This window comes from Paralichthys olivaceus, chromosome 14 (genome assembly GCF_024713975.1).
Source record: "Paralichthys olivaceus isolate ysfri-2021 chromosome 14, ASM2471397v2, whole genome shotgun sequence".
NCBI lineage: Eukaryota > Metazoa > Chordata > Actinopteri > Pleuronectiformes > Paralichthyidae > Paralichthys > Paralichthys olivaceus.
The window spans coordinates 17,324,701-17,341,298 of record NC_091106.1 but is presented as its reverse complement, the minus strand read 5'-3'; the positions used below and the strand labels follow the sequence as shown (position 1 = coordinate 17,341,298).

The window sequence follows — 16,598 nt, the reverse complement described above, 5'->3', positions numbered from 1 at the left end:
ACCAGTTTGAACCAGAAACAGTGCATGTAGGGGACAGAGTGTGAGTGTGTGTGAGTGTGTGTGAGTGTGTGTGAGTGTGTGTGAGTGTGTGTGAGTGTGTGTGTGTGAGTGTGTGTGTGTGTGTGTATCTGCGGGGTGGGGGGTGGATTACACACAAGCTATGATTCACTTCTAACACTATTGAGAAATGCAAGAATCAATGTTGGTGCTGAATCTCACATGCTTACATAAGTTATTCAAAACTTGAATTGATACATTTCCAGTGTCTTTATAAGAATCAATTGTTCTACTGGGTTAGATGAGTAGTCGTGATCGTAGTGATCTGGATGAGGAAAACTTCATTTGATTTTCTATATCCTGGCTTTGATGCCGGGAGAATCTGGGATTTCCTGTAATCTCAACATTGCAGTCACACTATCATTAACAGAGGCAGTTTACCTGCAGCTCTTAAATGCCCAATCTGATAACAAATGAGTCAACATCTTAGCACAGGGCACATGAGGGCAAATGAAGTCGACTGGGGTGTTTTCTAATTGAAGCCTAAAGCATTTACTTAAGAAAAACTGCAACTGCTGTTGTGGGTGACGTTGATGATCTCATAAATAAATTGTATATAATCAATAATATTGGTTTGTTTGATTGAAAATGACATAGGTTTGCACTCTTGATGGTGTCCCACAAGGCTGGAGCTGTGGAGTTTACATTACTGATTCACAGATCATCAGTAAACACATCGGTGTGACTTAAGATAACATTCTATTGATGTACATTAACTTTTAGACTTGCTCTAACCTTAAGCATGTATTATAATGTATTATCTAACTTATTTATATGTTTCTTCACCTTAAAATGCAATGACTGATGTTATGGGGACTTGCAGTTTGTACCTTTAATGTGCCGGTAATTAAGTCCCCACAACATGATAATATACCTGGGAAACACACTTCCCAGCAGATTTACATAAGATGAACTCATATTTCTTAAGTATATTTTCTTTTCTATCTCACTTTTTGTGATACCTGAGATCCAGCACCCTGCTGCCATTTTACGCAACAGGCTTGGCAGTTGTAAAAACACAGAGCCACCCTGCCGTCTGGATAAATCGTTCTGGGTTCAGGCCACCTAGATCCGTAAAGCTGCAGAGGTGAAAGACCAACTTCAATACCCAGCGTGGCGAACCCGAGCCTCCAGTCCAGATTCCTGCTTGGATTAGTTCAGGTTGCCGGCTTCGGCGGCAAGAGAGAGAACTGGAACATATTAGAAAAACAAAGAAATTCACTTCAGTTGTACCCGAACTCAGCAAGTGGATGGACAAAAATATATTGATGTCAATCTTATGGTGGTGTGTAGCCCTATATTTTCATCCTGGGGAGTTTGAACTCATTGTGTCTGTGAACAAGCTACAGTTACCTGGGGAGTCTGTCGTCACAGCCATGCTCTCCTTCAACAGCACACACATTATAAAGGTTAACAAATCTTAAATGATCCTGGAGGGATTCATTTATGAACAACACTCCTCAAGTCTTCAGCCAGTTGGAACTGGTTGAGACCATGTGGTGTTGGATACAGGCACAAAATCACTCCTAAGAGGCTTATCACCAGATGTAGATGTGTCACAATAAATTAATGTCGGAGCAGAACTGATTCCATATTTCATTTTTTAGTCATGCTACATGCATGGCTTTAAATATGCAAAGGCCTGTCTGTTGGTTGGTCGGTCCAGCTCTTATGTCTTGATTTGAACATATAGCTTTATGAAACTCTAAAGGTCTCATAACATAATCATGGGTCAAATGCTGAGGATGCTAGAAATGCATCTCACAGGGTAATAGAGTTATGAGAAGGGTGGACATTCTGTTAAAAACTTGTCTGAATCAATAAAAGATGTGACGAATGAGAGCAGATATGGTTATGATGATCATCAATTTTCTTTAATAAAATTTAGCATGCTATTAATTGCATATGAGTAGTTAACAAAAACAAATCAGCTGTTAGCTTGAAGATGGTGCTATAGATGAAATGTCAGAGGATCATTATTATGAGAAATCATTGTCTGGGGACCATGAATGTCAATGCATGAATTCATTCAGTAGTTGAGATTTTCTCAAAAGCATCAAAAGAACATTCAGGGATCAGAGCCAGTTGGTTCTGATAAACATGGGTACCAAACTTTATGGCAATCCATTAACGTTAAATTCACGGTGGTACCGATATGAAAAGTCAAAGGAATCAAAAAAAGTCATTGGATTGCTGGGAAAAGATATTTCCAGAAACTTTAACTTCTTGATGGCAAAAGATGAGAAGACACTAAAGATGTTTAAATTTATCCTCAAAGGACCTTAAGAGTCTGTTCCAAATGTTGTGGCAGTACACCCTGTAATTATTGTTTATTTCAGTAAAGATAGAAGGTCACAAAGACAAAAATGTAAAATGAAGCCTTACCAGTTTTCAAGCGTAGAGAAGCCTGAGACGTCAGTTTAACAAGTTTCTAATTAAGCTGGATGTTGAGCTCTGTGGATACCTCCATGCAACACCTCATGTAACTAAAGGGGATTGTTCTGTGAGGTCTGATGGTGAGGTTTTATTTAAGGCACAAACACTTTCCATCAACTGCTGTGGAAGTTTAGTGGGACATCGTGATTTGAACGAAACAATCCAGTGAAGCTAAACACAAAAAGTTCAACCCCAATGTGGAACCATTGCACCACTTAGGATCTGGTAAATTCAGTGTGCGCATGAAATGGAAGTCTCCTGTCGGGAAATTATGACTGCTCCTACAAAGTCTCCAAAGCTTGCTCGTCAATGTTTAACTCTTGCAGTTCTCACAATACTATCCATAAAATTGACAATTAAAAACAGAAGTTGTCATCTCAAGAGCTTTAATCATACATAGAAATTTAGTTCAACAGTACCATTCATTTAGAATGTTTTAGCAATATGTATATTTAGTGTAAAGAGCATTATGTTTTTTTTCCTTTTTCTGATGAGGAATATCCATAAGGATGATAGAAGCTTTCAGAAATACACCAGAGAGAGAAGAGCAGAGAAGAGACCGAGTACATGACTAAGTTGTAACACCTCAGACTACATTTTTAAACACCTCAAAAGGCAACATTTATCTGTGGTTTATGTCCCCGCACCCGTCCTCCATGATGGTTTTTTCTTTCCTTTTCATTTGAACTGAAAAGCTGCAGAGCCTCCAATGCTTTCAGAAACTAAAACAACAGTTTGCCCTGTTTGATCAATGCCCTATAATGGAGAAACTCCCAGCAGTCTTCTGTGACACCTCTTGACCTAATCAAAGCTGTTCAAACTTGCGGTCGGGGGGGTGGAATGTTGACACTGCTTTAGAGGTGTAGGGGGCAGGGGGATGAGCTGGAATGGTGGACATTACTGCAGTTGAGTGTCATATTATAGGCTCGCAAAGAATCAACCACATCCATCTATCAATCCATCAATTTCTTTAGCCATACATCCATCCACTGATCCAAACATCCAACCTATCAGAAAACACCACCATGACACACACTGTATGTGCTGTTTGTGCTATCTTAGAAGCGCCACAACAACAATTCCAACCAGCTACAGTCCCAAGCAAAGAAAACAAAAACATAACATGTACAAGACAGAAGGTGGAACAGATAATTGGCCGACAAATCCCAGAAGCGATTATTTTTCTGTCCATCCATTCCTTTTAAGAGTAGTTAAGTAACGCCACGTGTGGATTTGGCAGGCGTCTTGCTTCATTCAGCTGCCGACTTGTTTCTTCCCACCCTAAAACTTGTTGAAGCTGCTTCTTTTGTGGAGTTGGTAGAGAGTAAGAAACTTCACTTCCAGAGCTGGTAATGATGGAAGCTGCTGTTGCGGTAGCGTCGTGCCATTCAGTGGGCGCACTCACGCGCAAAGACAAAGACTTGTGTGTGGCGTTAAGGCTGGGAGGGAGGCTGATGTGCTGCTGCATGCTGCGACATAGCTGCCGGGGAGGACATGGACTGGACCATGGGCTGCGCTGGTGGGGGTAGCGGAGGCTGAGCCTGCTGGGCCCCTGAGTGCGTGTTGGGGGAGGGTGGGGGCGTTGGTCGCTTGAATTTGTCAGGGCTGGTGCTTCTTCTTGGAGAGGGCCTCTGTTTCAGAAAGAGAGAAAAAAAATAAATGAACGAGCCTGTTCTTGTAGGAAACAACTGGATGGCATCATCTGAACCATGTGTGCAGAAACTAGTATTTGAGTTGTTTGTAGAAAATCAGTCGAAGCAACATGTGAAATGATTCTCATTTTCAAATTAACTTAGGCAGATACAGCAACAATGAACCTGTGTGTGTGAACTAAAGTGAGCAAAAGTGAGGCAAATTGAATCAGTGCTTTTTGTTCGACAGTTTTCAGAGTTCCAAACCATTGAAGGAAAATAAGATTGTTGGTGAGTCATGTTTTCTCCATAGAGCTATTGCTCAATCCACTCAGATGACTGGAAAACAAAGAGCTACCATTACCACATAATGGTTGTTTGCCTTCGTCAACCAGTCAAGCTGCAGTGTTGAATGTTGTCGTCTTCCAGGTCGCAGTGACCCAGGACTTTCACAAACAAAAACTAACCAGTTGTTCCAGGAACGTTTGTGTCACATTTGTAGACATTCCCTCGACAGTATTCCTGGTATTATTATGTTGTTTTTGTGATCCGATCACAAGCCCTCAGCTCAACATGTGTGAAAGACCTTTGGAGGTGGTCTGGGCAACACAAATCCATCCAGGGCCACATGTGAAGGACGTCCTACTCAGCTGACATCCTCTGAGTCGCTGCAGTTTCACTAAGAATCAAACACATTTTTTCTCCTCTCGTTGATTTGTTTGTGACCACCACCACAATATCAACACTGGTCACCACATAATGATCGATACTTTCATGTGGGTTCATGGGAATTCAACAGACAGATGGACAGCCAGAATTCATTATGCCACTGGCCGTGGCTTTTGCCAACAAGGGGCTTTAGAGAAAAATTAATCTGTCTGAAGTTCTGATCTTCCAGACCAATTGTTACTCCTGGGTGGGCTGTGTGGTGATGGGAGAGGTACAGTCTGCATCCAAGAGAAAATGAACAGCTGTAGAGCAACAGCACTACTATGTGTTTGTTTAAAAACCCATCTACTCCGTTAAGGATATCCACACTACCCTGGAGTTTTAGAGACACTAAAACTGAGAAGTTCGGAAACACAGTGGAACCAATATTTTTTTTTTTAACACTGCATTTTAGTATTGACGGACAGAAATGGAGATGCTTGGAAACGAGGATGTAGACACTCACAACCACTTACTGATGTGTCTGTTGGTCAAAATGTTGCCCATCAAAGTTGTCTCACAGTTACAGCCAAGACTCACAGAATCACAGTGACCTGGAAAGTGCCTAACTGGCAGTGTTCCCATGAGAAGTGAGACATTACATAACAGGAGTAATGAGCTGGTACAACAGGATTCTCAACTCCTAAACCAAACCAACAATGACATTTAATCTAATCTTTCTCATCAAGCCCCGTCTCTACGTCATCACAAAACTTTTGGCAGCACTTTTTACCATACTGGAAAACCAAATCAATCTTTATAGCATTCTTAGTTGAGATACTTTCTTAAAGCTCTCTGCAAATGTCCCCACTGTGGGACTAATAAAGGATTATCTTATCTTAAATCATCAGCTATATATTCGGTAATATCATGTCAAATCAACAAAGGCCACCCAACTAACCATCATGGATTTGCATTATACTTTATAAAGGTTTTCAGCAAGCGATGTTATGTATTAAAACTTTGGTGCTTAATATATACTCATTAAACCAAATCAGATCTTTTAATTTCTTTTTATGCAATACTTTATTTTGCAAGTAGGTGCTTCTCTGTTTGAGCAAGTGAACTCTTATTTTGCTCCTATTTCAATCACTTCTAGTAAAGTTAGTGTGCTGACCAGCTAGCTCCAGCTTATCCCATCTTATACTACATTTAAGATAGTGAGTTACCGCAGCATCCAGTCTGCGGATAGGTCTGCGGCTGAGCTTGTTCCTTAGTGACATGCCTGCCATCATTTGTCAGAACATAACAAAAACAAAAAGTGGAACATCTCACCGATTTTATAATTTCTATTAACTTGGAACACGTTTGGTTTTACATTCCTGGTAGAATAATGATGGCAAGAAATGTATTCATGATTCTTGTTGATTTTTTACCTGTATTTTCACTTTAAACCAGAGCAACTAAAATTTAGGTTGGATCTCACTCTTTGAGATAATTATGAGCCTTGGGCAGCAAACTCCAGACAACAAATCCTAAAAAAATAAAACACCAACGACATCCTGAAAACATTCATAATTTAATAGATGTTTGTTTACGATGTGTGGGTGCATGTGACTTACTGCTACGGCGTGAGAGGAGCTTCCGTGAACGTGCAGGGCAGGAGTGTTGTAGTGGGAGATGGCAGCTCTAGACAGTGTAGCTGGAGGGGTGAAGCCAACTGTGTGGCTGCCATATGAGAGACCTGTGACAGGAAGTTAACATATCACACAATTAAAGTACTTTTTAAGATCAGGTTATTATATCATTAAGGATTCAAAGTGCAGCTGTTTCTCTTCACACAGGTTCTAGGATTATTTAGTCCAAGAATGTGTGAACATAAAGTGTATCTTGCTGACTGAACAGAAAAACAGCAGTGCGTAGGCACCGCAGCTCTGTTTTATGATTGAGCAAACATTTTGGCTGTAATCTGATATCATGCTGAATCACAAAAAAGCATGACTCAGCGAACTTTGAACCCTGAATGGCCTGATTTCCTCTGCATTGTATTTGCCGTTATTACAATAGGATTCAAAAGACACCCAGGGCTCAGTTTATTTTTATGTCTCTAACTGCCTTTCCCTTATTACTTTAATTGTTTTGTTTTGTTTATCTTACTCTTAAACCACTTCCACAGTAAGGGCGCAAGATGAGCAGGATGTTAGCTAAGCAAGAGCACCAACAGTTCTATGAAACTCTCTCTGTGTGGACAGGATCACAATTTACTATAGTGACATAAAACCCAGAGGTACAACTGTTCCTTCTTCTTGAATATCTGATAAACATGAAAAATGTTTAGTTACTTGGTTTTGAGATAAAAAAAGATGTAGCTGAGATGACAACATAAATCCAAACTATCGTCATTAATTTTAATAGGAGGAATAAAATTGATTCCCACAGAAACAGGGGTCTGCAGATGCAGAAGGTTTAGAAGGAGACAATACATATATTGATCGGCCAGAAAGGACAAACATTTTTTACTTCACTGAAAATTAATTTGTGGTTTTGCTGACCTTAAAGAAAATTCAACTTGTCAAAGAATGACTTTTGGATTTGATTATGACACTTTATAACTAAGATAAAGCTTGTGTTTGTGCCAATGAGTCATATCAACTGACACCAAAGGCGTTTTTATGGTCAGCCATCCTCTTACATAATATACCTTGATGACTGCGGTACTCATGGACAGTAGCCAAGTCAAATGTACCTACCAGGTGATATGGGTCGGCTGGAGCTGGGGGAGGGGGTATAGGGGATGGGGCTTGACACGGTCCTCGCTCTCAAGCCCTGTGCAGACATCTCATTGAAGTACCTGAGAGTGAGAATTTACAGCTGGTAAAGATTTGTATAAAACATTGTATTTAGGATAAACATGAGACCAAGTGACAGTTTCTCTGAAGAGGAGATGTTTTAGTCGACAGCTACATGTGATCAGAATCCAGAGTATGCAGGTATTTGCTGACTTAACTGTTAACTGCGATAAGACGCTAACAAAAGAATGGGCAATCATCATTGGCATTAACAGTGCAGTGTAGAAAACAGTCAGTTTATCAGGTGTAAAGCGCCACTGTTCCATTTTGGTGGTTGGTCCTATCAGCTGTAACTAATTAACTAGAGAACAGACAGTCCCAAATTAAACCGGTCTGTTGTCTTAACACTGATGTCTGATCGAAGATAGAGAGAGAAGAACCCCCGGTCTGTCACACAACTGTACAGTCACGGGTGGCTCGGCGGAGCCAACAAATCCAACAGAGTAAGACATCTTTGGGAGTTTCGTTTCAAGTCACAGCCAAGGATGGCAGAGTCAAAAAATGGACTTTGATTTACATCCTATCAATAAATTAATTTTACAGACCATGAACTCCAGTATTCAGAACAGGAACCGCATAAAAACAAGGCGTGTGAGATGAACTTGTCTACAGCTGTATTGTTTCACTGTGTGAGATTCACAGGCAGTTTTATCAACATTTGAGCATCTTAAATTATATAATGAAATGTTTATGATATCTAAAGGTGAGCAAAGAGCATTTTAATGTTTTTTGCGAATGTATGTTAAGCTTAAGATCTCACGTTCACCAAAAAAACAAGGCAGCCACTGGCTTAAATGATTCTGAGAAAATTTTTTACTAAGCTGCTGTTAATATCCTGTGTTACCACTGGTGTCAGAAGTAATGACAGCTATAGTCAGTTTCAAAACTGGAAAAAAATAAAAACAGGCAGTGTGCAACGATGTGGGTGGTGACATGTTGCCAACAGGCATGTTTAACAGGCAGCGTTTTGTTAACTTGCTTATCACAAAGAAAGCCTTTACAACACTGAAAAATACCCACCATTAGGAGAACAAGTGCTCTGTGTTATCTTTCACATCTATACCTCTTTTGTTCCCTCATCTTTTTATTCTAACAGGTTCAGGGCCCCTTCATCCTATCAGCAGTGTCAGCAGTATGAATTGCCAATGGAGCCAAATGTCCCTCCAGTCTCTCTGAAACCTCAGACTGCAGCAGACAGGCCAAGCCATTTACCAAGATGAATTCTCTTTCATCCATTTACCTCGATTTGCTGACACATATGTTTTTTTCACCCCAGAGTTATTGCAGCATTTTTATTAATCTGTCATATCATGTGCCCCATCCTCTACCTCTCGTCGTCCATCTCCAGACTGGATTCACTCTCTGACAGTTGTCTGCACAGGGCCTCCCTGCGCTCCATCTCTCTCTGAAGCTTTCTCTGCAGCCGGATGTTCTCCTCCCTCATGTGTCGCTCCTCCTCAATGTACTGGGCACGCTTCTCTGTGTCTGGGAGGGGAACAGAAAACAGATGACATCAGCTGAGACTAGGATGACACCCGATAGAGAACAATACTCTGCAAAGGCCCAAAAATCCCCATTAAATACAATCAAGCTGCACCAAAATTCATACACTCATAATTATCAGTCCCCTACATGAGCCTCATTTGTGTAACTGAAGATTGATGAATAAATCCCACGGAACATGTCCTTGTCCTATCAAGCAATGTTAAAGAAATTGAAAAACAAAATCCTGGATCTGCACCAACATTTAATGGGCTCTTCTCTAACCCTTTTAGCATCCATCAGGTGTTGTGGTAATCCTCTCAGTTGTTTATGTGTTATCTTGCTTACAATCTGAGACTTTCAACAACAATCTAGCTTGATTGTACTGTCGTACATTTTCCTTAAAAACAGGGGAGAGGCAGTGGATCAATGCTGAGTGACATTAACACAAATTATCAGTCAAGAAATGCAATGATGTGATTTTCTCCAGAAGAAGATTCAGTCTAGCTTCTGGTCTCAGCTTCTCAGACAATGTGTCATCAGTTGGACTAAGATAAGATAAGATAATACTTTATTAGTCCCACAATAGGGAAATGTGCAGTAGTTATAGCAGCAGGAGTCAAAAGGGCATCAGCAAGTAATAAGTAACATGCAATACTTAGTGTAAGGAATATAAAAAAATAAATGGAAATGTAATTAAACTAATATATACAGCGTAAAGACAGGAATAGCCTATGCAGTGTGAGATATGGATTGCACATGAAGTGTTGCACAGACAGATGAATATAGCACAGTGAATATAGTTGAGACTTAAAGTGTTGAAGTTCAGTCCATAATGTGGAGTGGTGCATGTAGTTTTTACCAGGAGCAGAGCTGGTTGTACAACTAGGCTAACAGTTCCCTCTAGTGGTAAAAACAAAACATTGAAATATCATATTTAGACTAATCACCATTGATTAATTTCTTCCATCAAGCTGAACACTTAGTGGTGAGATAGTTTAACACACTGTTGAGACTGTTTTGTTAACACCTTAAAGGGGCATTAGTGTTCAATATAATCTGGTATCAGAGTTGAGGGTCTCATCCCAAATAACATTAACCAGCTATATTGTCACTTAGAAGTTATAAGTACTGTGAATAGGGTTGTTTTATATCACTATAAATGTATCTGGTGCTGGAGTGTTCTTAAAGTCATCAGAGTACATTTCAGAACAATCACCTGAGGCATTCTTGAATGCAGCAAACACTGGTACTTAAACTGGAACCTGTTTGCTAATGTATTTCCATGCAGTATTAATGTAATATATAGTGCAAAATATAGCTGGGAATTATGCTTGACATGTTTATTAATATTTTATTGTGGACTGTGGTGCAGTGTAGTGCTTAGTGCCATAATTATGGTCTTTTTTATGTTATCTATTTTTTCCAAGTCACAGCTTTCTACAGATGGACTGGAGCTGCAGCTTGCATGATAATAATAATAATTGTAATAATACTCATCAGAATAGGTTTTAACAAAATGGGTACCGCTTTCAAGAGGAGTCAAGAGAAAACATCTGCAGTTCCCCTTCTTCACAAGTACCATCTTACACCGTTTTAATGTGACCAGTGAATGACAAGAAGGCAACGAGGCTGTAAACTATGTCAGCACATCTCTCACTCTCTATGTAAAACCTGCCAAGACTGGTTGAAGGGTGAATCTGCCCCTCACAGCTGATCTGATGATCACTTTTACCAATCACATCCTTAATCAGCCATTAAGGGTATGTGTCCCCCAGAGAGAATGCACCCCCTGCGGATCATGTGATAAGTTGTGAGGCCACTTACGCTGCAGCTCAGTGGTACGCAGGCTTTTCTTAAGCCTCTCCACCTCATTCTTTAGGAAGCGGATATGCCGCATCATGTTCTCCGGTGAGTCTATCTCCATGGAAACATCTCTTGGGGAGGGAGGAGCTGATACAGGCTGGTCCAACTTCTCCTGAAGGATTCTAGTTAAGAAAAACAAAGATAACACATCGGTGAAATAATTAACTGAAATAAGTTCGACCTGCGGGTAAAATCCGGAGAATTGGCTACGGAGTTGACCCTCAGTCTGCCTTTCACAAATGGACAACACGGCGGGAGGTTTTCTGCACAGACGCATTCACAACAGCAACGGTGGAGGATCCCCTGCTGTGTTCTCACATCGACATCTCCTGGATTTCTACAGACATTGTACTAGGAGGCCAGGCAGACACACATGCATCACCTCCGGAGAAAATATGGAGGAACTGGGGAGCTCAGTGAATGTCTGAAAGCAGCTATAATGAAAAGGTTTTTAAAATAAAATCCATTTGAGATCCTCTAGCTTTAACATATCTCTGGACTACAGCCTCACATGAAACAATTTATTTAACTGTCAAAAATGAAAAAAAACTTTACTAAACTTCTATTTTCATATTGAATATTGATGTATAAATCAAGCCTTCAGGGTGCAATTATTCACCCTATTGTAACTGTTATTGTGCATAAGTGAAGATGAGTCACTGTTTAGAGTGACAGACTGTGTGTGTGTGTGTGTGTGTGTGTGTGTGTGTGTGTGTGTGTGTGTGTGTGTTTGTTTTTCTGTCACAGACAGAAAGCCGACCATATATATAATTGCAGAAAATAATGATTTTTCTAGCAAGAAAGACTGAAGAAAATATATATCAGTCATTTTTACTCAAAAAATTGCTGAAATTTACTGTCGTGCCTCATCAAGACACTTTTTCTTCTCTTAATTAACCAGTAAACAGGAATAGCTTTAAGGTAAATTTAGATTAAGATTATGGTTCTTTTGTTAAATTCATATTAACTAGTGCAAAAATCTACTGGCCAATGTATAGACCATCATCAGATGTGGCGAAAAACTGTAAAAAGGAGCAGCTTCTTTCGATACATAGACGGTTATCATATATTATCATTCCACACCTTTTCTCAGCCTCCAGTTTGTCCATCCGTTTCCACAGTCTGTTGACCAGGGCTTCTTGTTCCTGCTCTAACGTGTTCTCAAGGTCGATCTTCTCCCTCCTCAACTGGAGAATAAAAGAAAGTGTGTGACTTCCAGAGATAGAGAAAAGCCTGACTTTGTAAAGCATTTAATTATTTGCACATAAATATGCTGTACTGCAAAACCAAGGTCTCTGTCCAAATAAGCTTCTCTTTCTACTGCAGTTCTTATGTCTGCTTGTGAGAGAGCCAGAGTGATAGAAAAACAACAGTGAAGAATGGTCAGTAGAGATTTCTTTTCACCAACTGAAACAAAATAACCCCACAACAAAACTACGCTGCTGATTTGTGTTTTAGTGTTGCACCTCCATCTGGACAGAATGCACAGTAGTAATACATAAGGATCACTCTTACGCATACATTGATGAGTGAACAGCAACAGTAAGTACACACTACAGAAAAATCCTGTCTTCAGAGCATGGAAACTTTTTGGTTCAGCACCCACAGGTTTGACCCAGCCACAGACCAACATGTTCTTTCCAGCTAACATTCAATGGGAAGAATTAAGGGTGGTGAAATGTTGGCAACTTGCTTTACCGCAATAACTGGACACACATGCTAAGAGATGTGTACTTCTCCACTGGATACTTTTCTCTACCATGTTGTCCATACCTGTTCCAGTGTAAGCTGCTTTGAGATGGTTTCGTTCTCCATCTTCTTGATCTTTTTCATGAGCTTGTTAACCTGGAACTCCTGCTCCTGCTCCAAGTGCTGCTCCAACTCTGCCTTCTCATGCTGGAGCTGGGATGGAAAGGGGAAGGATGGGGCAAGGACGGAGGGTGGAAAAAAGGAGGTGATTGAAACAAAGGAGATGAGAAAGAAGGGAGAGAAGCAAAAGGAGACTTGTGGTGAGTCATGTAAAAAGTATTTGATGACCACAGTGAACACATACACTAGTGTCAGATCATCGTATTTTGCGTACACATAGAGAATAAAGCAAAGTGTGACAATTCCCAGAGGTATAAACAGAGTAAAATAATGATTTGGCAACCAAAGCAACCACCTCTGGCAGCTCACCAGTACAAAGAACGGGTGCGGCTCGGCACTGATTTAAAAAGGGACGGCTGTGTGATATATTACATAAGTGATTACTCATTACAGGAAAAAGGGGGATGCACATTCATTTATGGGAAAAGACTGGAAAGGGAAAAATAACAATTTCCATTATGCTACCAACAGAAACAACAAGAAAACTCAGAACGAGGCAGTTTATCTTCACTTATAACGACTGCAGTGCACTCATAATTAAGCGCCAGTATCCTGGCTGAGAGAACAGGCAATCGAGTTTTGACACACCCGGTGCAGCCACTATCTTCTAATTAACAAACTAAGAATTTTAGGAATTGTTTTGACAGGGTTCCTCCCTATAAGTACTACAACTCCTGGCTACGTACAACAGGCACTACCCTTTGTACTGTGTGGTGAGTTGCAGCAATGACCAAGTCTGAGTGAAAATATGTCTCTTTATATTCAGCCTATGGACACCTTGAGATATTATATCCCCATTGGATTCTTCTGTCCTTCATACAGAGGCCATTTGTAAGCGACACTGCAGTGGCAATGTGTGCCTGTGTATAAATAAGGTGTATAATGGTATCATGACGGATTCTTCCCTTTTCCCATGCATTGATAACAATTGATCTGAAATGATTTATCAGCTTTCTCTCTGAAATGAAATCATATAAGCACTTTAGAATCAGAATTAACAACGTATGGGTCATAAAATCGGGACAGATTCAAATCCTTGCTGAGGCTGATGCATAATTTGGCTACTCAACTTCAACAAAAACTCCCATCGATGGGGGAAATACAGGTCAGACAAAACAATCAGCAAAAGTGCTCCTCTTGAAGAGCATATACACGCCCAGTAAAATAAATGACCGCATTTCCTCAATTGTCACTTGATCATCAGTAAAACAAATGCCAATATATAGAGGCATACACACACATTGGGGCATTTGTCAGCACCAAGTCTCCAGGCAGAGGCAGGCACCGGTCTGCTTCATGTTAAGTGAGAAGGTAAGACAACAAAAATCCCAAACAGGTCCATCTGTATGACCTTAAGCAGGTTCTTCTGAGGCATTTGCATGTGTCCCTTTCCAGACTCCCACGTCATGACACATCAACACACCATTAGTCACCCTTCAGTTAGCCACTGAAAGTGTGCATGCACATGCTGCGTGCTCTGCAGTTGGGAAATAAGATGTGGAAAACAGACACAACCAAATAACCGACAGACGGGAGGAGAGTAATTTGAGAGTCATTTGGAGTAGCTACCAGCCGCAATGAAGTCATCCTGAGCCTTTCCAGGCTTCAGGCGAGTACCAGGACAGTTGATGATAATGCACTAGCTGCCGTGCACTCAAACATAGGGTGGTGTCCAAGGATACACACATACAGCAAGCGTATGCTGAACATGCTTGACAACACCGCAGCCACAAACGTTGCATTTTGGAGCATTAAGAAAAGCATCTCTGTACCACAGTGGTGTTTGATATCAAATATGGTAAAAGTCCAAACTGATGTGATGCTATTTTCTCTGTTGTGCCTGATATTGACGCATGAGGCATTTTGCAATCGTATTCCCACTCACATGCATGAGTTTCCTTGACAGTTCATTGGTGAGAAATTCCTCTTCCTTCTCATAGTTGACTGCCAAGGTCTCTTTCTCCTTCTGGAGGGCCTGGATCTTCTTGAATAGGGTGTTGCTGATAAATTCCTCCTCCTGCTCTGCTCTCGCTTGCTGTGGGATGGAAAAGAAAAGAGACAGCGGCACAGGAGAACATCGGTCAAGCAGACTGTAGAGTACAGCACAATACTAAAAAAACTGTGATTTTCGAGTTTATTCAGATTACTATGTGATCAATGGTGCGCTTAAGTATACTACAAACAAACACCACCCAAAATCTGCTGCAGTGGAATGTGTCAGCCAAAGAGGAAGCAGAATTTTTCCCCCAGTGACTCAAGAACTGCTGCAGTAATGGGTGACTGACAGTGAGGGAAAGAGTGAAACATGGGAGATGTGTTGAGGCAGCTACAGCAGCTAGCATTACAGGGCGATGATACGTCTGTCCTTGTTAGCGCCAGTCTCATATTCTCCACCCTCATTCTTCACTGACCTCAAAGCAACAGCGAGCTGGACTTCTTGTTTCGTGTCAGTTGATCATAAAACACTGAGATGGACAACAGACAGCAAAATGCTGCTTAAGCCTGGCACATTTAGGAGGAGGAGGAGGAGGAGGGGGGGCAGGTTGCAGTGTGGCTGACTTGCCAACATATGAGCCAGGCATTTAGCTAGCTCGCTAAGTTTGGCCTACATACTTCTATCTATCCATCAGATCGGTTACACATCAGTATGAAGCCGAGGCTGATTAACCCGAGCATTGAGACGTGTGACGCATCGCCCCATACCAGCGCCGCTGCTGGGCTATTTATTTCACACCGAAGTCGCTTACACCACCTCTGACGGACGTAACGTGGTGACAATGGCTAACTGTGAATAATCAACTCACCTAACAGCTAACTAGCAGTCCGCTAACTCACACCGTGAGGCGCCCACCTACTTTTAAAACGCCTCTCACCTGACATTAGCCAGCTAAGCTATTGTTAGCCAAGATCAGAAAGGCAAAACAAACTAGTCGGCTAACGATGCCCAGCCGCCTAGCGAGCGTTAGCCCGCTGGCTAAATTAGCAAGTTAGCTACTATTTAGTAGAGCTTAGCACCAGCAAAACAGCAGCAAGCTGAGTTAATGAACAGAAAACACTTCAGGTGAACTCGTCTCGTGTGTCGCCGCTGACTGTTCGGGGCTGAACACGCCACCGCAGCCGCACCTGGCTCACTGACAAACGCAGTGTGAGGGTGATAGCATGTAGCTAGTTAGCTGGCTCCCGTTACTCACGATGGTGACGCTAGCTTTGCGGAGGTCCCGATTCTCCTCCTGCAGAGCTTTGCACTTGAGTTTGAACGTCTCCAGCTCAATCTTCAGAACTTTATTCTCCTGCTGGAGCGAGGCCAGGCGGTTCGTCAGCTCCTCCAGACGAAACTGGGAGATCACTATGCTCGGTTTGCCCGAATTCGAGGCGGAGGACGACATCGGTGTGGCCGAGCTGCTGCCCGCTCCGTCGGTGTCGCTCTCGCTTGCGCTGTCCGCCATGGCTGTGACGGTGTGAAGGGGAGAGGACGGCGGCAGTTTGAGGAGCGAACACGGCAAAGCTACGGTTCAACCGAGCGCTGGTACACCGTGTGACCTTGCTCACACATGTCGGCACAGCGCCACCACCAGGACGTCTCCAGTACCGCCCGGTGCACCGTTGATTATTGAGACGCCACATCTAGGACCTGATGATCTGAGAGCTGACAGAACATCTGCAATCATACCATGTGCACTGTGCATGCATGCGTTATAAGACATCTTAATACTAATAAACTGCATTACAAGACTTTTTAATTCTGTTAATCTGCATTAAA

At 41.6% G+C, this 16,598-nt stretch overlaps 1 protein-coding gene across 1 annotated transcript; it reads right to left on the bottom strand.

Moving 5' to 3' along the window:
* Positions 1–2,862: 2,862 nt before the first annotated feature.
* Positions 2,863–16,417, bottom strand: LOC109634934 (coiled-coil domain-containing protein 6). The gene is made up of 9 exons (XM_020095796.2): positions 16,030–16,417; positions 14,724–14,873; positions 12,743–12,871; positions 12,053–12,156; positions 10,931–11,091; positions 8,950–9,106; positions 7,523–7,623; positions 6,395–6,516; positions 2,863–4,124 (listed from the first exon to the last, which is right to left on the bottom strand). The coding sequence occupies exons 1-9, from the start codon at positions 16,282–16,284 to the stop codon at positions 3,927–3,929; spliced, it is 1,377 nt and encodes a 458-aa protein (XP_019951355.1). The 5' UTR covers positions 16,285–16,417; the 3' UTR covers positions 2,863–3,926.
* Positions 16,418–16,598: the final 181 nt, after the last annotated feature.